General features: G+C 38.9%; 1 protein-coding gene across 1 annotated transcript in view; it reads left to right on the top strand.

Annotated features, from left to right (window-relative positions):
- brinp2 (BMP/retinoic acid inducible neural specific 2) overlaps positions 1–26,677 on the top strand; it is a 120,818-nt gene that overhangs the window by 43,533 nt on the left and 50,608 nt on the right. The window contains exons 2-5 of the mRNA XM_021589513.3: positions 7,617–7,944; positions 19,822–20,012; positions 21,454–21,635; positions 24,255–24,360. Coding sequence (XP_021445188.1) covers positions 7,667–7,944; positions 19,822–20,012; positions 21,454–21,635; positions 24,255–24,360 — 757 coding nt within the window. The 5' untranslated portion in view covers positions 7,617–7,666. The remainder of the gene's footprint in view (positions 1–7,616; positions 7,945–19,821; positions 20,013–21,453; positions 21,636–24,254; positions 24,361–26,677) is intronic.

Raw genomic sequence — 26,677 nt, forward strand, 5'->3', positions numbered from 1 at the left:
AGATCGTCTTCCATGCCTGATTGAACATAAAAACAGTAACAATGTGCGGAATTGTGAAGATGATAAGCAGAGCTCTGGGCTCCATATTCTGCATGAATTCCAAGGTTGAGTATGAGATGGCAGATGAGAGACACATTGTATGTATTGTATGCTGTTCACTCAGTCTACAGCAGCAGCGGTGGGTGAGCATGCAAGCTAGGGGCAAGAATTACTTCACAAACACCTCAACTCAACAGTTTTGAAGGATGATAAACAACCATGGTAACAGAGCACAATTAATCAATCAAAACTGTGTACTTACATGCCATCATGTAAGTTGATGATAAAGATTGTGGGGGCTGTTTTGTTATAGACTTCAGTGCAGCTTTTGACTTTATCGATCATATCTGCCGCTGGAAAACATACATGTATGTGTTATGGCTTTACATCCCCTGCTATATTGTGGATAATTGATATTTTTTATTTCATCTTTATTTAACTAGGCAAGTCAGTTAAGAACAAATTGTTATTTACAATGACGGCCTAGGTACAGTGGGTTAACTGGCAGAACGACAGATTTGTACCTTGTCAGCTCGGGATTCAATCTAGCAACCTTACGGTTACTGGCCCAACGCTCTAAACACTTGGCAACCTGCCGCCCCAATAAAGAGTTAAGTGTCTAACAGAACACAGGTGTTCTTTAATGGAAGCTTCTCCAACATAATCTAGGTAGAATCAGGAATTCCCCAGGGCAGTTGTCTAGGCCCCTTACTTTGTCACTGGTTTTGAGTAAAGCCAGTGTGTCTATGTATGTGGATGACTCAACACAATACACGTCAGCTACTACAGCGACTGAAATGACTGCAACACTTAACAAAGAACAGTAGTTCGTTTCAGAACGGGTTGCAAGGAATCAGTTTGTCCTAAATATTTCAAAAACTAAAAGCATTAAAGCATCACTAAACCCTAAACCTCAACTAAATCTTGTAATAAATCATGTGGAAATTGAGCAAGTTGAGGTGACTATACTGCTTGGAGTAACCCTGGATTGTAAACTGTTGTGGTCAAAACATATTGATACAACAGTTGGTAAGATGAAGAGAAGTCTGTCCATAACAAAGCGTTGCTCTACGTTCTTAACAGCTCTATGTTCTTAACATTACTATCAACAAGGTAGGTCCTACGGGCTCTAGTTTTGTCACACCTGGACTACTGTTCAGTCGTGTCGTCAGGTGCCACAAAGAGGGACTTAGGAAAATTGCAATTGGCTCAGAACAGGGCAGCACAGCTGGCCCTTGGATGTATACAGAGAGCGAGCATTAATAATATGCATGTCAATCTCTCTTGGCTCAAAGTGGAGGAGAGATTGACTTCATCACTACTTGTATTTGTGAGAGGTATTGACATGTTGAAAGCACAGAGCGGTCTGTTTAAACAACTAGCACTCAGCTCAGACACCCATGCATACCCCACAAGACATGCCACCAGAGGTCTCTTTACAGTCCAGAACAGACTATGGGAGGAGCACAGTACTACATAGATCCATAACTACATGGAACTCTATTCCACATCAGGTAACTGATGCAAGCAGTAGAATCAGATTTAAAAACCGTATATAAAAATAAACCTTATAGAACAGCGTGGACTGTGAAGCAACACAAACATAGGCGCAGACACATGCATACACACACATACACATTTTGTGCTGTAGATATGTGGTAGTGGAGTAGAGGCCTGAGGCCACACACTTAGTGTGTGGTGAAAACTGTTATGAATGTATGATTTTTGAAATTGTATAAAACATATATATAATTTATAACTTAATTTTGCCAAACCCGCAAGAGGGGATCCATAACAAATACAAAAAATGTATAAATCAGCTCCAAAAGCAACCACAATTATATTACTTTAAAACAATCCACCCCTCACAGTGAAAAGTTGGGAATATTAGCCCAAAATCTTTATATGATAGAATAACTCTAATATATTTTTACTTCTGGCTATAGATTGCTTCAGGCTTTAAAAATCTGTAAAATTATCTGGCATTGATGAGCCGTGGGCACTGATTCATGGTCATGGATTTATTGAAAAGAGGAACATCTCTGCATTTTTGCATTCTCTCCAGCGCAAGGACCACAAACCACACATACACACACACACACACACACACACACACACAGAGAAGTCAGTACTTGCTAGCCTTAAGGCACATTGTGGGTACTTTCTGCTTTTGTGTTACATTTTAACCTTTAGAGTCAACCTTTTAAATCTCCCCTATGTTCTCATTCAGAATCAACAAGACTGGAGTGTAAAGTAAATTAAAGTAAAGTTTTAAATGAGATGCGTAATATAAATCAAACTGTTCTGCTAGGTTTCTTCTTTGCAGAACAAGGGACTGGTACTGTGCCATCTCTCACATGAATCAAATATAATTGATGTGCCCTAAAAGGTAGTTCAAATATACATGAAGCTGATACATTATATAAAACTATCTGAATATTTAATGAAAATATCAACAGAGAAGCACAAGAGCTCCTCGTGGCTTTTCTTGAAAATAAGGTCCCATCAACCCTTTCAAAGCCAGCCATCAACCCATGGCTCATGGCTTTTCTGAAATGGATTCAGCATAAGCACAACTGACACCCACATCAGTATCTTTCTAAATCAAGATGATTGTGGCCTTGCAATTGGCCTTGATTAGCTATTACCACTGAAATAAATTACCATGACAATGCACATCACATGTATAGATGACAGGCAATATGGTTTGTTACATGTTTTCAACATACTAATGAGACCAGGTTGACAGTTGCATCATGAAAATGGGGAATGTTACACATTGTGAAATTGTGAAATGCATTACGATTGAATTTAGCTTTTGATTGATGTTTTGCTGTTTTACATTTTTAAAACATGTATCCCACCTTTGGATATTTCCTTCCAAACTTCAGTAGATACTGTATATAATTAAAGTTTACAGAGGCGATTCAAACTGAGGCCCTGCTGTGCTCTCAATTACCAAATGTGTGTGTATTGTTCTTGGCAGGAATTCCACAACCTCCCATGTCACTGTGGACCTATTGGGGGATTAGTCAACAAACTCATAAAGAGTTGTTGCAATATGCAGATGGGCTTTTTATGGAGACAGTGTTACCCACAGTAAGCAGCTTGGGTAATTATCTGGGCTATGTATTTTCAGAGTGATGTATAGGCAATTACACTATACGTGGCTTTGTGTTTATGGAGAAACGACGGCAGATGGACAGGTGAAGCAATAACACATCATCGAAACCTTTAGTACTTTGGGATTTTCTTAAAATCAAACAGCTGGAAAATATGAAACCTCCTAAAGACAGATTGGTCTTAATTATCAAGTGCTATAGAAATTTTGCGGGTACTGATGGTCCTAATTGCCCATATGGCTGTTTGCTAAACTTTGGCTCCGTCGGAGACCCCGATGTAGATCTAACATTGATATTTAGCTTGACTCCTCTCTGGCTAGCTTTTAAGCCTTATCTCTGGAGACCATCTGCCCTGTGTAATGCTGACTGTACTCTTTATTAATGTGCAGTTAATAGGTAAGCACCTGCTTTCCTGTTTGAAATATGTGAGGCATCTCACTTTTAAGTGCCCTGAACAATGAGGTGTGGCTGAGAATCAGATTATTTTTACATTAATGCTTTTTCACACCCTCCTAATTGTTTTAGCTGATTAACTTGGCATGCTTGAGGTTTTTAATTAAGGCTCTTTTTCATTTTCAAGATTATGGCTTTTATTTTTATATTTATCTTACATCTTGCAAGACAGTTACCTGGGGGCAAACCTTTACTGGAAGGATGAGATTTGAATCATCTTCATGGTTAGAAAGAAACTGCTCATAAATTATTATCATATTGAAGTTACTGAGCAAGATGATGGACCTTTAATCATCTTTATTTATAAAGCACATTTTAGGCATGGAATGCAATGTGCTTTATAGGGGAAAAAAACGAATAAAAAACATAGAAAATAAAAGCTAAAATATTAACTACACAACAAATATACGTTTTTTTTAAAACTAAAGAATGACACAAACGGAACAACATCCAACCAGCAACTCTAATATTAAAAAAACGACATCCCACAGCTTGATGCAGGGAATGTTTTTTTGGCAATGGTAGATTTTTATTTTTGAGGAAAAGAAAACACGTGCATCTCAGGGACCTGGTCTGCCTTTAATTCTCTTTGAATGAGTGGGATACCTCGCTTGTTTAAACACATACTTATAGCTTTTAGGTTGGAATCACGATGCTATCGGTGCGGTGCAGCTCGGCTCATGAGGACACAAATCTTGCGGAACCAATATATATAACAGCTGTTTGGCTTACCATAGTGTAGGAGGTGTACTCCTCATAATTGCTCTCATCCTTTCATCAAACCACGCTTAAACAAATTGCTAGGCTGGAACTGATGGAAAGTTCTGCCTTGGCTGACAGTTTTCATAATAGAGTCATAGTACAAACCCACCAACCTGGTACTATGCATTCACTTTGTTGCATAAAGCAATCCACCCTCAGCATGCAGCGACACAGAAATATTGTGGGACAGCTGGCGGGGTTGCTGAGTAGTTAAAACACTGAGTATGAGTACCTGAGTTCAAGAGGACATCTGGCCTTCTGGTAATGGGACTACACCTGCTCTGCTGGGCCTGGCCATGAGGCAGGTGTCTGCCTACACTCACAAACAAAACCTTATTAAGTCAGACCCAATAAGGACTCACAGCTGCTCTCATTGCCATGCACACATTACTGGGTAGATCTTACAGGTATAGCATATACTATGTGCTCATTAAGCCACTGACCTGCCTGATACTGTGCCGTATGATATCCAGTATAAAGCAGAGAAGAAACACACCATTTTTAGGCTTTCTCCTAATGTATGTTCATTGACGATGTGCAGGTGTGTGTGTCTGAGTGTGCGTGCACGTGTAGGTGAGTGTGTGCGCGTGTGGTATTTAGGGGTGTTGGCCACTGTGAACATTAACCACCTGCAAAACTTGGTGAATGCTACAAATGTGAATGGCACAAAAGGTGCCCAGTTCCCCAGACCATACTTGTCTGAAATGTTATTTCTAAGCGAGAGGCGGTAAAATGGTTTTCTATTCCAACCGCCCTCGTACCACCATACTGAATTCAAGACGTGTGTCTTCTCCTTGGTTTTTCTCATGGATAGAAAGGGTAAATAGGAAGGTACCTGAATTATGCAAGATGAACATTAAATGTCAAGGCTAAATTCCGTTTTTCCTCCATTGTCTCACTGGCATTTCTTGGATGTTCTATGCATTTTATAATTAGGAAGAACCTCAAGAGAGGAGCAATAAGCCCTGGGATGGAGATCTCAGCAAGAGGTGTTGCTTTTAGAACATAGACTCATTTGAAAGGCAAATTTCAAGCAAGATTGGAAAGTCAGCACTATACTGTTTATGAATCAGCTGTGGCTCGTTTTCCCCTCTAGCTTCATGAGATGACAACCATCATATAGGAAAGACTTTTCATCGTGTGAGAAAAACTACACCGCAAGTCATATTTTATTTATGCTAAAGTAGAATTTACACTTGGATTCAGCATGATGAAATAGCATTAAAATCTCATCTCCTGTTTACAACTGCAAAGCCCAACTGTGAAAAGGAAAGTTATAATAGAGTCTTGGCTGTATGGGATACAGGCAATGCAGGGAGGGGTACAGGGAGGGGGGGTGGAGGGAGGGATTATACAGAATGAAAGGAAATGTGAAAGCAGCAGCAGCTGCCACACAGCTTCTCCTCTTTACCGTATCTCTACCAAATGGCATCCTATTCCCTATATAGTACACTACTTTCGATCAGAGCCCTATAGAGCCCTGGTCAAAAGTGCACCAAATACAAAATATGGTACCATTTGGGACACAAAAGGGTTTATCCCCCAGTGGAGTGTGCAGTGTGCAATAAGAGAGAGGGCCTGTCTAAAACAGTATATCTTGATGAGTGGGCAGGCAGATGATAGGTATTTGAATTATTAACTACTGTGATGCACAAAGGTGAAATAAAGTATTCAATATTATTTCATAGTGATTAATTCTTTACGTAATGTATATTTTGTATCATCATAGCCTTTGAAATAATGTCTGGAATTCAGATCATTTGGAATGCCAGGCACTTCAAGACAGGATCACAATACATCACATTTTACAATGTACGGACAGATTTATCTTTCACATTGCAAAACAAGAGTGAGTGATTTGTAAGATGTGAGGTGTTCACTTCACAGAATAATGGTGGTTTGTGTTCTATGTCATGCACAACATGGACTAGGAGGCTGATGTATATGTGAGATACAATAAATCAACAATTACTCCTGAGCAGTATTGACACATTATACTTACTATATGTAATTACTCTCATTACTAAGTCATTACTAAATTAACATTGCTAATAGAATACTGTGACTTGTGTAATTCTAACGTTACCACACAGGTATAAAAGCAACTTTTTGTAAAGTCTTACCTTTTATACTGTCTAGTATAAAGTGGAGTTGATGATGTTCCCTTTTTCAAAGCTTGATCCTACATACTTTCTCCAAGTTAGTTGCCTATTATAATTATTAATGAGATAAATTACCTAAATAATTGCCTATTAAAACATAACAATCCCATGGTTCTCTCTGATTCAGAGGGGTTGGGTTAAATGCAGAAGACACATTTCAGTTGAAGGCATTTAGTTGTACAACTGACTGGGTATCCCCCTTTCCAAGTGTAAATTAAAGAAAGGTTATTTACTGTCTAAACATGCATTTTGCTCTCTCAAATTAATTTGCATTGTGTTATTTATCAAAATAGAAGACCAACAGGGAATACTGTTGGTCCCATATCGCTTGTACAGTTTGTTCTAGCTTGTTCTATTCTTGGGCCTAAATGTTTGATTGTGCACTGCAGATTTAACACTACAGTAATTTATTAATAAATAACAAAAACGTACCCCCCTCTTTTTTTTAAGGACGCTTCAGACATGATGGCAATTCTTATTTAGTCATAACAGCTTTGGATAATTGAGTGTGTCCTTACTTTTGTCAGCCTAAACAATCCAACAACGGCAACTTAGACCAACAGTAGATCTGTACTTGGTGTAAAGCTAGGTCCTCTTTTCAAGAGCAAGGTCCTTATTTATACCTAACAATTATGTTTTCATGTGATTTTTTCCGCCCACACAAACTTGAAAGCACGACTAAAAGCATATACCTATGAGTGGATTGCACCTAGCAGTAGGTTTTTGACCATGGTAAAGAGCGCTTCCGCAAAAAAAGAACAGTGTGTTTTATTGAATTGATTCCTTGGTGTAAAGCCTCCCAACGCTAGCCAAAGAAAGGCTCTCACAGTGTTGTTAGTACAGGCTAAGATTGAAAGTCTAGCCAAGTCTATTAAGTTTTTGTCTATGGAAAAGAAAGTTACTGCATGTGTGTTTAATTGAATTGATCCCTAAGGAAAGCGAAGGCTGTGAGGCGGATACATAAGCTAAATCAACGCAAGTGATACAAGTGTCAAGCGTAGTGTCTGTGTTTTTCTATTATTTCAAGTTGTCCTCTGAATTGAGCCCTAAAACATGTTCTCTCTCTTTTCCTTCACAGGTCAGGAGGGATTAGTTGAAGAATGCTGGTCCCAGGTGCCCAACAGGAAGATGGTGATGCGTTGGCCAAGAGCCACAGCTGTTAGATGGTTGCTGTTGATGCTCGTATGGCAGTGGACAGTGCTGGGCCACCTCGGCTGGGTTCTGGCCCTGGCTGAGGGGCAGCAGAGTAACAACCCCTCGCTTACAGCTGCCAGCACCGGACACCAGAGTGGCGACCAATTGGATTGGCTGCTGTCTGAGAAGGGACCTTTCCACCGTTGTCCGGAATACACAGAGTTCAAAGAACGCTTCCAGCAAGGCTTCTCCACACGCTATAAGATCTACAGGTGAGAATCTAGAGGCAAAGTGTGCGTGTTTGAATGTTGCTGTACTCTACCAATCAAGATCCACTATGACCCTTCCATCCCATCAAATTATTTTTCAACATTTATTTTCAATATCATTAACTTTATTTTAAATGTAATACCAAATGTGATGTACTCTCTCTGATAAGCCTTTAATTTACATTTTTCCTCAGCTTAGAATATATATTGTAATGAAACTGAGGCAGGGAGCAGGTCTCGTACCCTCGACCTTCTAGCCCGAAGTCCAGTGCGCTATCGACTGTGCCCCAAAAGCATGCTCGTACGGATTCCGCGCTTATAAACCCAGGGTTGTTACAATATTTTACTCTGACCCTTCCATGCATTTTATTCATGCATTTTACTTTCCTCCATCACAAAGCCTCCATTACATTTTATTTTGTTGTTGCTGCATGCTCTCCATGGTGCTACACTCACCTGAGTCAAATTATAGCTCCAGATTACTGCCAACATATTTTCTGCTGTGATGTTAATGCTACTTGAGTGTGGGCATGTTGAAGGGGTGTAGGTGCGTTTCTTTACTGTAAGAAAGAGATATTTGTCTCTTTAGAAACCCATTTATTCAGAAATCTGTCACAGTTTTCTTCTCATACAACTTGAAATGATAGCTTTCATTGCAGATGTTCTGAGTATAGCTAGCATGATAGGTGTAGTTTTTTTGACAGAAGTTTGATGGATCACGCTTCTCTTTCATGCTCTGGGACAGTGCTAGAAATGACTAGGACAAGGAACTGAAATGCAGAAAAATGCCTGCAGATCTGTGATGGAATCAGGCAGAGAGCATAGCCAGTACTGTTTGAAAGGTTGTCTAGCAGCGTGTGTGTGTTGTGTTTGTGTGTGTGAGAGCACACTGTTGTCTGACCAACACCTCAGTCGTCAATGGACATACATTTGGTTTCCCCCAAAAGCCATTTGTGCTGCCAAGGCCTTTTGATATGTTAACTGATCTCATTAAAGGACACCCAGAGGGAAAGTAGGTGTGTAAATCTGCCCATTACGAATAGGGAACACCAACTGGGTTATATAGAGGAAGACTGATTTTATTCCCCCTCTCTGCCTGGTCACAGCTGCCCTACGGGTGGTTCACTGAAATATTTCTGCCAAGGCAAATTCAGTCATCCTTGGTGTTACTTTCTGGAGTGAAGGGACTTTGTCCTATTTGAAAGGCAAGCCTAACATTGTTTAATCTTTCATGTTTGCCAAGTTCAAGTGTTGTGCATGGAGATTCTGTAAGTGCCATTGATATGGTAACTACACTGATAAACGCAACATGTAAAGTGTTAGTGCTAAGTGCTAAAGTGAAAGTAAAAGATACGCACAAAAATCTTATTTCTGTTTAGATCCGTGTTAGTGAGCATTTCTCCTTTTCCAAGATAATCCATCCACCTGACAGGTGTGGCATATCAAGAAGCTGATTAAACAACATGATCATTACACAGGTACACTTTGTTCTGTGGACAATAAAAGGCCACTCTAAAATGTGTAGTTTTGTCACACAACACAATGTCACAAGTTTTGAGGGAGCGTGTCATTGGCATGCTGACTGCAGGAATGTCCACCAGAGCTGTTGCCAGGGAATTGAATATTCAAATCAAATCACATTTTATTTTGTCACATATACATGGTTAGCTTGGGTTATTGCGAGGGTAGCGAAATGCTTGTTCATTTCTCTACCATAAGCTGCCTTCAACGTTGTTTTAGAGAATTTGACAGTACGTCCAACTGACCTCACAACCGCAGACCATGTGTATGGGGTCGTGCAAGCGAGCGCTTTGCTGATGTCAACATTGTGAACAGAGTGCCCCATGGTGGCGGTGGGGTTAAGCTACAGACAACAAACACAACTGCATTTATCGATGGCAATTTGAGAGATACCGTGACGAGATCCTGAGGTCCATTATTGTGCCATTCATCCACCGCCATCACTTCATCTTTCAGCATAAGAATGCACAGCCCCATGTCGTAAGGATCTGTACACAATTCATGAAACCTTAAAATGGCCCAGTTCTTCCATGGCCTGCATAGTATCCAGACATATCACGCATTGAGCAAGTTTGGGATGCTCTGGATTGACGTGTACGACAGCATGTCCCAGTTCCCGCCAATATCCAGCCACTTCACACAGCCATTGAAGAGGAATAGGACAACATTCCACAGGCCACAATCAACAGCCTGATCAACTCTATGCTAAGGAGATGTGTCGCACTGCATGAGGTAAAGTAAATCGTGGTCACACCAGATACTAGTTTTCTGATCTACGTCCCTACCTTTTTTTTTAAGGTATCTGTGACCCACAGATGCAGATTTGTATTCCCAGTCATGTGAAATCCATAGATTAGGGCGTAATGAATTTAATTCAATTGACTGATTTCCTTATATGAACTGTAACTCAGTAAAATCTTTGAAGTTGTTGCACGTTGCATTTATATTTTTGTTCAGTATACATAGCATGCATTTACTATGCCTGTGAAATGTGTAAAGATATATGTGATTTGAGTTTCGAGGAGCCCCCATGCCTATGAATAAATTGAATGTGAGGGTCACAGGGGGAAGGATGCTTAAATTCCCTGCAGAATCTAGCTATGGTGATTGTCAAACAAAGAGCTTCTGCTGCTGCTGGTGTCTTGCAAGGTTTCTCTCACAGACGAGGTTTGCAACTCAATAGATATCCTTTTGAAATAATGGTCTGATGAATAAATACAATTGTATTTCATGTGGTCTGTACATAATGAACCACTTTAAAACAAGATAGAGAAGCAGCCCTTTTTGCAGCTTGGGTACTGTTCTTTCATTGGCCTTCATTTGGTATGAAATAGGAAAGAAAGGGAAGGATGTTTATAATATCCAGACAGGAAAATGCTCTCCCAGGAGGTGTTTTGGGATGATAGATGCTTTCCCTTAAGAAACATTACTGATGGCTCATTGTACTTTTGGTGCCATGAGAGGTGGCAGAACTGACAGCCTATAGGGACCATACTATGCCCATCCAGGCCCCTATGGCTCTTGTAACTGGTAACAGCTCATTCTGGAGGCAACAAGAGCTGTCAAGACAATAAAATAAGAAATTAGACTTTGTCACAAATGATTACGTCAGGAGGTATATTGCTGGTAGAGAAATCTGAAACATTTCTGATATAGAAGAGCATTTTCTAAATAAAGGGAAGATGATTAATGAGGGAAATGTCTGGCAACTATAGATTTTTCAAGCACTGAAATGTGATTTGTGAGAGATTGGTGTAGGGTTCTGAGGCACTCCGGCTTTGTGTAGATGACTTGATGTAATTTCCATCACTCTACACTAACTAAAATCAAATTTCACATTATGTATTGAATTTATGTTTTGCCTTCAAGAATATGAGTTTTGCTGACTAGTGTTTCTATTTTGGCATTGTGTTGTGCTGTTTCAGTTTTTGCTGAAAGCTTGATTTGGTTGTTTTGTATTGGCTTAATGTTACTGTTTTTGGTCATCTTTCTTTAAAATGAATGTGTAAGGCTTTCAAAATACAATACAGCCCTTCAGTACGAAGAGTAGCTAAACTTATTTTCAAAAGGATTCTTTCAAAAACCAGACGTCAGTTGTTCAATTCAGGTTCAGTAAAGGGACTGTTTGTTTCAGGGTGAATATAAAAACATTAACTAAAAATGAATGTGACAAACTGCCTGTCTCACATCAGGTCAGACATGAGGGACAATTGATTCAATTTCTATTTTCTTATCAGCCATTTTCCAAAATGTTAGTTATTGATGGAATTGGCTATCTCTCTGTATATCAAGTGTGGCTAAAACGGTTTCTAAATCTGAAGTGTGTCCATGATATGAATACATTGTCTGAGGGACAAATGTATTTGCTGTTTTTCATTTTCCAGCTTTTTATTCGATTGCCTCCGGCAACACAGTTGAGAAATCTAATTACTCTGTTGAATGCTGTGAGTCCCCATGTACAATTAACAAGATTAATTTGAATTCTAATTGAGAATCAGAATGTGCTATTCAACTTGGGAAAATAGATGTGTTTAGCCATTTGTGCACTCGCACAATGAATTATCAAATTTAGTACACATTTTACAATTACTGAAAAGCCAGATCTTTGAGCTCTACTTCCTTTAACATAATTATTCTTCATTCAGCTAAACAATCTGAGAGGAAATGTTTAACTGCCTCAAATTAGATGGACAGTGTTCCAAGACACACCTATTCTGCTGAGCATAAACAGTTTAGTGGAATGTACTATGCCAGCTCATGATATGGATACACTAGGGAGACAGGGAAGAGCCACTAATTGCCGCTTGCATTTTTAGCTCTAAAGAGATTTGTGCAATAAAGTATACTCCTATTGTCTAAACCTGTGCTATTTCAGTAATGTACTTTGAGAAAGCCTTTGTAAGTCTGCATCAAAGAGGTTTCTGCAAGTTGCAACACCATAGTACTTTTGTCCAGACCAGACCAGCCCTGTCTAGCCTGAAAAGTTGTGAGAATCCATATCAAAAGTGTACTTGAAAAGTCTTCCACGAAATTGCTACAATACTCCACAAAAAACACATTGAAATGATAGAACGCCTCCTCAGTTGATGAGGGCCAAATATTAATAAGCTGGAAACCCAGTTGTCAACTTCCAGAGGAAATGGGGCCGATCAACCATTCCCCTCTTGCCTCTCAAAATAGCTCACAGAAATCTAACATGGAAAGAGAGGCATTCAACACCTTGATTTGCCAGTGTGTGGCTAATATACACGGCAAGCAGTTGTTGTGATCCAGGTTAAACCCATACCTACTGTACAGTAGGTGATATTTTGCATGGCTTTAGGCTGCTTCATGCAACCATGCTTTATGAAGAAACACATCTAAATCAACGCAGCTGTGGAATACAGCCTCATCTGCAAATAAATATACAGTGGAGTGAGCTCCAAAAGTAAAGAATTACTTTTTGTACGTAGTCCCCGCATTTTTGGGGATCAAAAGTATTGGGACAAATTCACTTATGTGTATTAAAGTAGTCCAAAGTTTAGTATTTGGTCCCAGATTCCTAGCAGGCATTGATTAGATCAAGCTGGTGACTCTACAAACTTGTTGGATGCATTCGCTGTTTGTTTTGGTTGTGTTTTTGATTATTTTGTGCCCAATAGAAATTAATGGTAAATAATGTAATGTGTCATTTTGGAGTCACTTTTATTGTAATTAAGAATATCATATATTTTTTGAAGCACTTCTACATTAACCTCCCCTGTTATTGTAATGGTGAGAGGTTAGCATCTCTTGGGGGTACGATATTTATGCGCCAAACTCTCTCACTCATCATTATTCACGATTCAGTCAGGACTATCCGTAATCATGGTAGCATCCATGTTAAAACATATTATATTCTTATTTAAAATAAAAGCAACTAAAAAATACATTATTTACCATTCATTTCTATTGGGCACAAAATAAACTGAAACACAACCAAAACAAACAGCAAATGTATCCTACAAGTTTGTAGAGTCACAAGCTTGATGTAATCATTGTGTGCAAAGAATATGGGACCAAATACTACACTTTGACTACTTTAATACATAGAAGTGATTTGCCTCAATACTTTTGGTCCCCTAAAATGTGGGAACTATTTACAATAAGTGATTCAATTTCTAAACGGTTCACCCGACATGAATGACAATACCCTCAAATTAAAGCTGACAGTCTGCACTTTGGATTTGAAATCATACAATGACTATGAGGTTAAAGTGCTGGAGTACAGAGCCAAAACAACAACAAATGTATCACAGTCCCAATACTTTTGAAGGTCACTGTAGATATAGACAATGTAATGCACTCATTAAACATTACCTTCCATGTTGTAACTGAAACTAACTTAGGGTTAACACTCATAGAAATAGAATGAATAATTTGAATTATATGGTAACACGTTTCCTGATCATGTATTGTAGAAGTAGAAGCCTTGGGAAAGTTCTACTTCTGTCAAAGCTCTGACTCATAGAGGAATGTAGTGGAACATTAACCTTTCACTGCAGTGGGATGAATCAGGGTCACACAGTGTTTCTTGGTAGTCTTTAACAAATCTACTTTGAACCAAAAGTATACACCTCACACACATGGTTACTGGCTTGTCATTTCAACTCTGTCAGATATAGAGTTGAAATGTATTCCATTTTTGAGTTTGCATCCCAATTGTACACTCTATATACGTCACAGAAGACTTAAATATAACAAAACCATTTCACATAGAAACACCAGATTTTGGGACAATTAATTAATACATTTTTAAATGATTAATTATGAAATCATGAAAAATATTAATATAATTCCACCCATGAGGCCACTAGAGAGCGATGTGATCAATTGACTGCAGGAAAGGGCTACAACAGTGCTAAAATCCAGGTGCTCTTATCAAATAGGGAATGGTGTATTCGCTTAGGTAGAGAGTTTTATCTTATTCCCTGAAAGCCTGCCGGGCTGCAGGTGCAATCATCTTGTGCTAAAGCCCTGTAATTTAGAGCATCTATCATCATTAACAGCACTGGAATGGTCAGCCAATGCTTTTACATTTCATTTTTTAGAAATCATCATGAAAGAAAAGCAATGCTCCATTCACAACCTCTGTCGTCAATAATTTTTCACTCAAGACAACATCATCCAAAGCTAGTACACAGCATCTGATGGTCTTTACACATTATAGGCAAAGATGATACAGTATGATGTACGATTTAAAGTTTACTTTGGATATTTGGATTATCCTCATCAACACTGGTTTGCTAATACTTCGTAGCCCTTAAAATTCTTCCAAAGACCGGTGTCTTCTTCATGTTTCTGTACACTACTCAACATTATTACAGAAATTAGTGCATTCAGAAAGTATTCAGACCGATTGACTTGTTTAACATGTTGTTATGTTACAGCCTTATTCTAAAATGGATTAAATCGTTTCCCCTCCTCATCAATCTACATACAATACCCCATAATGACAAAGCAAAACATTTTTTTTTTTTTAAATGTTTGCAAATGTATTAAAAATAAAAAACAGAAATATCACATTTACTGTACATAAGTATTCAGACTCTTTACTCAGTACTTTGTTGAAGCACCTTTGGCAGCAATTACAGCCTTGAGTCTTCTTGGGTATGACAGTACAAGCTTGGCACACCTGTATTTGGGGAGTTTCTCCCATTCTTCTCTGCAGATCCTCTCAAACTCTGTCAGGTTGGATGCGGAGCATCGCTGCACATCTTCTCACGTCTCTCCAGAGATGTTTGACCGGGTTCGTCCGGGCTCTGGCTGGGCAAGTCAAGGAGATTCAAAGATTGTCCCAAAGCCACTCCTGTGTTGTCTTGGCTGTGTGCTTAGGGTCGTTGTACTGTTGGAAGGTGAACCTTAACCCCAGTGTGAGATCCTCAGCGCTCTGTAGCAGGTTTTCAACAATGATCTCTCTGTACTTTTCTCTGTTTATCTTTCCCTCAATCCTGACTAGTCTCCCAGTCCCTGCCGCTGAAAAACATCCCCACAGCATGATGCTGATGATTCCAGGTTTCCTCCAGACGTGACGCTTGTCATTCAGGCCAAATAATTAAATCTTGGTTTCATCAGACCAGAGGATCTTGTTTCTCATGGTCTAAAAGTCTCCAAGCGGGCTGTCATGTGCCTTTTACTGAGGAGTGGCTTCCGTCTGGCCACTCTACCATAAAGGCCTGATTGATGGAGTGCTGAAGAGATGGTTGTACTTCTGGCACCTTTTCCCATCTCCACAGAGGAACTCTGGAGCTCTATCATAGTGACCATTGGATTTTTGGTCAGATCCCTGACCAAGGCCCTTCTCCCTCGATTGCTCAGTTTGGCCAGGCGGCCAGCTATAGGAAGAGTCTTGGTGGTTACAAACTTCTTCCATTTAAGAATGATGGAGGCCACTGTGTTCTTGGGGACTTTCAATACTGCAGACGTATTTGGGTACCCTTCCCCAGATCTGTGCCTCGACACAATCCTGTCTCGGAGTTCTATGGACAATTCCTTCGACCTCATGGCTTAGTTTTTGCTCAGACATCCACTTTCAACTATGGGACCAAATCATGTCCAATCAATTGAATTTACCACAGGTGGACTACAATCAAGTTGTAGAAACATCTCAAGGATGATCAATGGAAACAGGATGCACCTGAGCTTAATTTTGAGTCTCATAGCAAAGGGTCTGAATACTTATGTAAATAAGGACATTTTAGAATAAGGCTGTGACGTAACAAAATGTGGAAAAAGTCAAGTGGTCTAAATACTTTCTGATTGCACTGTACATATATATACATACAGATGAAGTCGGAAGATTACATACACTTAGGTTGGAGTCATTAAAACTCCCTTTTCAACCACTCCACAAATTTCTTGTTAACAAACTATAGTTTCGGCAAGTCGGTTAGGACATCTACTTTGTGCATGACACAAGTAATTATTCCAACAATTGCTTACAGACAGATTATTTCACTTATAATTCACTGTATCACAATTCCAGTGGCCAGAAGTTTACGTACACTAAGCTGACTATGCCTTTAAACAGCATGGACAATTCCCGAAAATGATGTCATGGCTTTAGAAGCTTCTGAAAGGCTAATTGACATAATTTGAGTCAATTGGAGGTGTACCTGTGGATGTATTTCCAGGCCTACCTTTAAGCTCGGTGCCTCTTTGCTTGACATCATGAGAAAATCAAAAGAAATCGGCCAAGACCTCAGAAAAAGATTTGTAGACCTTCACAAGTCTGGTTCATCCTTAGGAGCAATTTCCAAACGCCTGAAGGTACCACATTCATCTGTACAAACAATAGTACACAAGTACAAACACCATGGGACCACGCAGCCGTCATATCGCTCAGGAAGGAGACGGGTTCGGTCTCTTAAAGATGAACGTACTTTGGTGCGAAAAGTGCAAATCAATCCCAGAATGACAGCAAAGGACCTTGTGAAGATACTGGAGGTATAAAAGTATCTACAGTGCCTTGCGAAAGTATTCGGCCCCCTTGAACTTTGCGACCTTTTGCCACATTTCAGGCTTCAAACATAAAGATATAAAACTGTATTTTTTTGTGAAGAATCAACAACAAGTGGAACAATCATGAAGTGGAACGACATTTATTGGATATTTCAAACTTTTTTAACAAATCAAAAACTGAAAAATTGGGCGTGCAAAAGGGGGCCGAATACTTTCGCAAGGCACTGTATATCCATTGAAGCAATATCTCAAGACTGGAAGTTCAAGTTTGGTCGCAAATGGGTCTTCCAAATGGACAATGACCCCAAGCATACTTCCGAAGGTCTGGCAAAATTTAAGGACAAAAAAGTCAAGGTATTGGAGCGGCCATCACAAAGCCCTGACGGGGAAAACTGAAAAAGCGTGTGCGAGCAAGGAGGCCTGCAAACCTGACTCAATTACACCAGCTCTGTCAGGAGGAATGGGCCAAAATTCACCCAACTTATTGTGGAAGCTTGTGGAATGCTACCCAAAACGTTTGACCCAAGTTAAACAATTTAAAGGCAATGCTACCAAATACTATTTGACTGCATGTAAACATCTGACCAACTGGGAATGTGTTGAAAGAAATAAAAACTGAAAGAAATAATTATCTCTACTATTATTCTGACATTTCACATTCTTAAAATAAAGTGGTGATCATAACTGAGCTAAAACAGGGCATTTTTACTAGGATTAAATGTCAGGAATTGTGAAAAACTGAGTTTAAATGTAATTGGCTAAGGTGTATGTAAACATCCGACTTCAACTGTACATACAAACACACATACATATAAAATACATATACATATATATATATACACATCTTTCTAAAATATATTTTCCTTTATTATTTTCCACTAACCCTACCACCCCTCCCCTAATTGGAGTAAACTAATGAACAACAACACTTTAGTTTCCACTTCCAGCTAATACATACTATATACATTTTACAGACACAATCTATTTTACAATATCTATCTTTTTTTTGTTTTTACTCCCTATCTTTCTGCTACCCTCAACCCCTCCCATCTATTTCTGAAGACCATCCAGTCTGGTTTCTATTTGCCATATATTATTAACTGTGCTGTTCCACAAAAGTTCTGAACCTATAGTATAAACATTTTATGGACACAGTATATTATATTGCAGTTATCTTGTTATTAATGCCACCCTTCAGCTCCACTCAACCCCTCCCATCTATCTCTCAACACCATCCCTTTTGGATTTCTATTTGCCATATATTTTTCAACTGTGCTGTGATGTTTCACAAAAGTTCTGAACCTTTCTATTCTCATAGTTTCTACAGATTGTAAATTAAATATACGTTTTTTTTTTGCTAAGAGTATTATTGTATTATTGATCGATTGACTATGATTTTTCAAATCACCCAGTAGTGCTATCTGCAGAGGAAAATGTTGCAATTCTTCAGCCATTCCTGGACCTGTGACCAAAAACAAGCTACATATTTACAGTACCAAAACAAATGATCTAATGATTCTGTCTCTTATCAGCCAAATCTGCAGAGCTGGGGTGGTTGTATCCCCCATATATATATAACATTTTATTGGTTGCAAGAACTTTGAATAATCATTTAAATTGAACAATTCTAAGTTTTGCATCCAGCGTTGTTTTGTGTATCAGTTCACAAACTATTTGCCATGGAATCGGAACATTGACAATCTCTTCCCAAATATTCTGCAATCTATACGGCACAGCTGTTCATTTGTTGGTCCCTAAGTTAAACTGGTATACTTTTTTATTTATCACACTTTTCTTTAACCAATTTTGGTCTTTAATGCACGGCTGACAGTCAAGTTCCTTATTTTTTACCTCTTCCATTTGAGTTTAACCACAATATTTGTTGTATTATTTGTTTTGTTTTTCTGGTGGATTAAACTTAAATTGCAAGCAACTTTCTATGGATTATTTTAAAAATAGCTATATTTTGGAGATTAGTTCATTTTCAAATAACTGAAAGTGATAGGATGTAATCTGAATAAAGGGAAAAAGGCCATTTGTCAACATGGGGTGAGACATTCTTACTTATCTGCTAGAGAACCAATTTGTACATTTTTTTTGGTCATATAATTGAAAAAACAGGTTGCTAGGTGTAGGCAAGACCATAAACAAATAGGTAAACTGGGATATGACTAAAGAGTTGGACTGTAATGTTGTTCTTAGTCTTTGAAATTGTGTAACAGTATGCAATTATAGTTGAATGACCTTGTACTTACATTGTACTACCAATGTTATTCCTGTGGCATAACGCCTATGTAGTGTTAGGTTGGACTAAACGTGTTTTCTATACTTTCTTTCACTGAATCATGATCAAACACTTTCCATGTTGTGTATGTTGTCATGTAAGTGCAAATGTATTTAATGTCTATGATAATCATACACAACTAATGCAATTGGTTGTCACTATTGCTGACTGTTGTCACTATTGCTGTAATGCTGACTTCAAATAATCTGCAAAATAAGTGTTGATGTGGAATGTCAAATTCTATTTTTTCCCCTTGGGAGAATAGCATGTTAATGTCACTGTTCTGTTATTTTTTGTTCTGAAGGAATACATACATATTCATTTATTCTCAATAACAGCCTAGGAACAGTGGGTTAACTGCCTTGTTCAGGGGCAGAATGACAGATTGTACCTTGTCAGCTCGGGGATTCGAACTTGCAACCTCTCAGTTACTAGCCCAACGCTCTAACCACTAGGCTACCCTGCATACATTTGATGTGCAATGCACATCAAGCTATATCTTCTGGTGATATTTGAATTCTCTCACATATGCAATATGAAATGACCCAATCACCATGAATCAGATCTGTCCAAATTCTCCAATGGTTCACTTGCAGGGAATTCAGCCATTGGAAAGTAAACAGCTTGGCTACAGAGAAGAGGGACGTTTTTAAGGCCCCCTTGCCACTGGCGCCGGAGTTTCTACGCAACCTGAGGCTGCTCGGTCGAAGGCCAAGTCTGCAGCAGATCCACGAGAACTTGATCAAGAAATATGGGACACACTTTCTGGTGTCTGCTACGCTAGGAGGTAAGCAGCTTCACATACACCGACTCAGTGGCACTTTGCTCTAGGCTATGTGGCTAAGGGATGTTGTTGCGCATCGCAGTTTGTTCTCAAAATAGCTTCAGTGTAATGTCATCTCCTTAGATATTGATCATGTTGACTGCCTCTAAAACAAGCCAAAGGTTACTCATATTTGGAACACTGTGCTCATGGTATCACTGGTGACATTGTCATACCGGTAACTTATGTCAACAGAAACTTTGTTTTTACTATTCAACATAAGTTAACGTTAAAGCTAGAATCCTTAGTTGCTACATTACTTTTTTTTTTTTTTTTACTTATAAAGAGGTATATCCATTGTTAATGAAGACTTTATAAACTATATAAAAGACACATAAATGCCCAATGAGCTTAGTTCAACTGTTATTCATAACCCAAAACATAAGCTTGTTTTACTCCAATGTTTGTAAACAACCTAAATGTAAACAAGCACTGTATAGCCTCAAAACATGGTTAAAACTATACCTTTCATATTATGGATGTTCCTGCAACCATAGCTCTGTCTATGAATTTGAGTGGTTTCCCAACTCCATCCCTTAGCTTTTTAGCGAAACAGGGGCAGTTAGAACGCTTTGTTATTATTTCAATTAAGGATTCTAGCTTCAATACATATTGGCAGTCATTCTCTGTTAGTATGGACAAAATCTGCTTGGTGTTGATTTGACAATCCATGATTGAGGTACTGCTGAATACATAAGGAAATGTCAATAGTTATAGTTTGAGATGTGGAATGCATTACTCCGCCTAGCATCTAAATAATTGATGGTCATGGTGCTGGTCTCAAAACATTTGCTGTGACATCAACCAGAATATTATGCCTGATGAGATGTAGGCACTAATTATGATGTCACTTAATGGTGGATTGATGAAGTGAAGTTACAGAGTCTAAAAGACAAGAGAGATGAATGCAGTGGCAAAGCCATAGTGAGCTTTTGTAATCAATGGCTCAAATCAAAAGGGATGGACCATACACTGCATGCTAATGAGATGATCGCAAATAGCAATGCACACATTCTTCTGCTGGGTACTGATGGTATCTCATAGCCTCAAGGTAGAAGAGAGCTAAGCACACTGTCTGGTCGAGCAGAATCATGTGAATACTATGGTGTTATTTTGAAAAGTCTGGGGTTTCATACAAGACAGAGATAGACCTATATAATCTGTCTGCAGTCTATGAACTTTTGTCTGAATACCTCCGTTAATTCCTCTCGTGGAGGATAATGTCACGCATTACTCTCAACGAGTATTACAAATGTATTGTCATTATGATTGAGCCAGTTGTTCTAGTTGTTCGTTAGTATTAAGGACTGTGTGTATATTTGACTGAAGTTCCCTCTGGGAAAAAAAGTAATTCTATTCTTCTTTTCTTTTCTTTTCTCTTCTCTTCTATTATTTCTTTCTACAGGAGAAGAATCGTTGACAATCTTCCTGGATAAGCAGAAGCTCAGTAAGAAATCGGAGGGACAGGGAAACAGCTCGGTGGTCTCCCTGGAAGTACTGCATCAGTTGGCTGCCTCTTATTTCACAGACCGCGAGAGCACCTTAAGAAGACTTCACCACCTACAGATAGCCACCTCCGCCATAAAGGTAAATCTACTGCTACTCTCAAGGACACTCAGTCATTGAAGCATCCCGTTTCTTTTTCAGAATATATTCGATTAGTTTGCTAGAGTATATCCAATTTGTCAGTGGGTTGTACATGGGAGTTTTTGGCCGGTTAGTTTTCATTTGAATGTGAAACAGAATGATGGTAGGCTACTGAAACCTTTGGCATTGAGAAATCGTTCCGTATTTCTGAAATACAATGCTCAACTCCAGTAAGAAAAGGTTGCATGGGTAATGTTTTGTTGCTTAGCAGCTAATTACTCAGCATACATTTGAGTTACACACACACACACACACACACACACACACACACATACACACACGCACACACACACTTTAAAAGGCAGTATTCTCATCTGCATGCATCGAGTACTGATGTATCATGATGACAGGAGGCGAGTGGGTGGACAGGGTTGGCTTTCAACGTTTATTCAAATAACGTCTAAGATTTTTCAACTTTTCATCTCGGATAAAATAACTTATTCTGAACATTTCGGACTTGATCGTGATTTTAGACAAGTGCTTACCAACATGTTGTGCTGTGGCTCTTAAAAAGCTTTTCAGATGTTATTTTACACCAAGGAGAAAGTGCCGTACAGGCTGTACCGTAATGCATTGCAACTGGGGATTTTCCAATTTGCCTATTATATTCAAGTGGGGTATTTTGTGCTTTTAATGATCAGACTTTCCCTTATTTAGACAACATCCTGGTAAGCTAGTCATTCATATTGTACCTTAAATTGACAAATGGGTTACAGTATATGTTAGAGTATTTTAGAGTAAATACTTTCTGGGTATTTACCAGCACAGCTACATACCATTTGATCTCTGTTGTTCTCTGGTTGCCTCTAGAGGACAAATGTCCCATTTGACCTATGGTACACTTCACTGTTATGACCACATACAGTACAATGCCATTATTTGTTATGACACTCCATTGTCCTCAGGATATTGCAAGTATGTTTGAGCTTAGACTACACCGAGAGCAAAATATAACAATAATGATATGATCCCAGTAACAGTCCTATAATGTATGCTCCAGCTTAATCTACTTTAAACTGCATTTAACTCAATCTACTTCCATAGCTCTGTTTGGAATGTAAGATTATTTGTCAAAGTCTATAGAGCTACCATTACCATTTTACAGAGTACTGGTACCATCATGTTTGTCAGAAAGTTTCACAATGGGTTGTACTACTTATATGTATCCAATCTAACTGGCAGACAGCAGAACCATCTAAATAACATTATGAAGCACCGGGAATCAGTGTTTAAAACGATGTGAAAGGATAGACAGTTTAACACTCACATTAAGAAGACTTCAACCCTGCAGTGCTTCAAGACGAGATGCTGCTCGTTACATTTTTGCAAAATGATCATCTCTAGTATGTGAGCCACCTTCTCCTCAATGCTCTGTCAACTCAGCTAATCATCCAGGAGAGAGTGGGATGTGCTTGACCTGTCTGTGTACGTGCCTTTAGGCTTTGTGGTTGCAATAAAACCTCTGGAGGAGGAATTAAATATATTGTCTTATGGTAATGCAGGGTGACCATGAAGTACTTCAATTTAGTCGGAATATATTGCAGTCTTATAGTTGAAACAGATTCAACTGACACAACTGTAGTTGAAACATGTTCACAGACACCTTCACAGACACACCAGTAAGACGAATGCAGTATAGTTCACAATGCATAGCATGTATTGTTGCACTGACTTGGTATTGTTTGACAGGGGTATATTTTACAATGAATAATTTGTAAAATGCCATATGAATTGAGTCTATTGTAGCTTACTGGCAGCATTTCTTTGACAATAAATACAATCTTACTCCTACATAACTGCAAGGGAAATTTGGAAGGAGATTTGCAAGGGAGGTTTATATTGATGGGTGAGATTTTATGAGGACAAAGTTACATCACATCATTTGTAAAACATAATTTACTGGTCAAAATTGCTCAGCCAGAGGCATATCGTTAGTATTATTGCTAGTTCTCCCATCATTAGCCTATACTCAGAAACCAACATCTTTCACTATCGTGTTCTTGTACATTCTTCTCATCCAATAACTAACTGCACTCTTAGAAAAAAATATGCTCTCTAGAACCTAAAAGGGTTCATCGGCTGTCCCCACAGGAGAACCCTTTAAATAATAAATGTTGGGTTCCATGTAGACCCATAAGGGTTCTACCTGGAACCAAAAGGGTTCTCCTATGGGTACAGCTGAAGAACCCTTTCGGAAACTTTTTTTTTTTTTTTTTTGTAAAGTCTTATATGTACAGGATCTTGCTTTTTCGATTTTTGAGCTCCGTACTACTGTATATTATTCATAAATCATTCATATTTCAATGACAGGAGTTGCAGGGGCATGTTTTCTTTTTTTCAGATTTCTCCTGGCTTTTGGCAAGATAGCATTTTTTGACAGATGTGACATCTGAAAATAGTAAAGATGATTGGTTCTCTGACTATCGTCTCAGATGAGTGCAGAAGTATTTTGGTATGGTTAGAAACCGCCCGTACTGTTTACTTTACTGCCAGAAACGGGAACAAACAGGTGCATGATTCACCAGTAATAAGGCATTAAAATATCTCCTTGTTTCCTAGGTAACAGAAACTAGGACTGGGCCACTTGGATGCAGTAACTATGACAGCCTTGATTCTGTTAGCTCTGTCTTGGTACACAGTCCTGAAAATAAAATACACCTAAAAGGTAAGCTATTTTACTCCTTTCTCAAAATGGTTGGACTGTGTTCTACTATATTTGTGTATAATCATAGAAATAGAATGAATAAAACTGTCTTGGAAGCTCTAACCCTGGCAATTTGACTGGTAAGAGCTGTTCTTTGGCCCGAGGCAAAGCCTAGAGCTGGGAAACAGCCCTTAGGAGGGAGTTATCACATGATAATCCATGGGTTCGAGGGCCTTATTGCTTTTATAAAACGGTTGCCAACATATATACATAACAAAAAGATTAACGACATTTTACAAAAATGAGTAAATTAGTTTTTATACATCCTTCCACTAGACAATATAGTCCAGGCAAAAGTCAGTTGTTAGTTCTGAGGTTCTGAAGTTGCTAACCAATGAGGCTGGTCGTTAATTCTATTCTTATGTTTTTGACCCAGTTGTTGATTCTATTAATTGCACATTAATAGAATTAATTACATGCCAACAAATCATTGGCATGTAGCTAGCTAACAGAGGTTCAATGATTACAAGATACTTAAAAAATATATTTATAAATAGGCAACAACAAGCTAGCTGATTGTCGGGTCAATAAGATAGTTATGGAGGATAGCTAGTCTAACATTAGTTCTCTTTTGCTAGGTAGTTAGCCAACTACAGCTAACACGCAATCACATCAAGCAGCTGAAATGTCAGCAAAGTATGTGCATTTTCATTTGTTTTACCTTTGTTTTTATTGCCAATTCTTTGGATATATACATTATAAGAATCCTGATAAATGAATTCACATGGATCAGAGAAGCTATCATTCACGTTCATATGCAGAGCACGGAGGAGATTGCAACAAAAAAAACTGCAACATGTTGCGCAGGTCGGAAAGGCACACAGCGAGGCTTATAATAACCCTGCTGTACCAAACCAAATGTTAGGCTAATAGAATGGGGAAATAATTGTCTAGACACTTTTGTCCATGAAGTTTATAAATTGACTGGCTGGGCTATGGGACAGTGGATGTGCATTGATAAATCTAATGGAACTGATACAGGCATTACCCATGGAATGCGGGAATTGTGGTGCTCTAACTCCCTGCTACCAGCGTCCAGGATCCAAACAACCAGTTTTATAAGATGCAGTAATTCCCGTGGTATTTTGGAATGTTCTATTAACTGATGCTGGATTGCCATGATAATGTAGAATGTTCATTCAAATGATGCTAAATGATGTGGCTCATGCAGTGCCAGAGTGTTATTCAGAGCGTTATCAGATTGTCCTTTCGCAAATTCAGAGTGTTTCGCTCTCGTAGCGTTCAGAGCGCACACTGGACTCTCTGGCCGAGGAGTTGCGTTCTGACCTCTCAACGGGAGTCAAGCACCCAAGCTAACAGGCTAACTTTGCATAGCTTGCTAGTTACTTCCAGACACAAATGAGAGAACACCTCACTTTGACCATTTTACTTGCCCTTAATGGTGCACAACTCCAGAATTTGTGGAGTCGACTCCGATTCCTGTGGTTAGAGTCGTATGAGTCGACTCTTTTTCCCGATTCCCAAAACACGTTGAAATGGAGGCTCACACACATAGACACCACCTCATGATTGCAGAGTCCTACTAGAAAGACTACATTTGCGTTCTAGGGGACAGACATGAGCATGATGCTGCCCATTTTCTCACAAATTTAGCCTATAAAAGTCATTTTTGTTTGAATTTAGAAGGTGATGTGTAGGTACTAGAATATTTCAGTGATATTTCTGCTGTGTGCAGCCTTGACTGATCCCATGGGATGATGTGGCGCACTCAACGCTGATAAGCCTATTCTTTGCCATGTTGTAGCCCTATTCGGACAGAAATTACTAGAGATGTTGGTTTTGTAATTATTATCCAAGCATGTGCGTTATTCTAGGGGATGATACACAGGATTCGTTTTTCAAAACTGCCCCTGTAATTCCACATTTTTTCAAATTTAATTGACTCTTATGGAGGTTTTAATTGTAGGTGTGAAGATATCTCAATGTCATGTTTAGATGATAATAGGCTAGCTACACTGATAACTCGTGCTTGGCTGCCAAAGGTATAGGTCTACCTTTAATATAAACATTCATGAAGTGTGATTATAATCATTATTTTAATGATCCATGGTCGACGTCCTTCCTAATAATAATGCCCCAACATCCTGCTGATTTGAGCTGCTGAACCGTATTTGCACTTGACTGTGTTTATGGATGAGAAAGTGAACTTGCCATTTCCAATAAGTTTAGCGGGGATGCTTTGCGATCTATTGCCGAGGACAAGGCTCTCCAGCCCTGTTCGTGGATAGCTACCATCCTGTAGGTTTTCATTCCAACC

Source organism: Oncorhynchus mykiss, chromosome 28 (genome assembly GCF_057628025.1).
Source record: "Oncorhynchus mykiss isolate SJ-2025 chromosome 28, ASM5762802v1, whole genome shotgun sequence".
Lineage (NCBI taxonomy): Eukaryota > Metazoa > Chordata > Actinopteri > Salmoniformes > Salmonidae > Oncorhynchus > Oncorhynchus mykiss.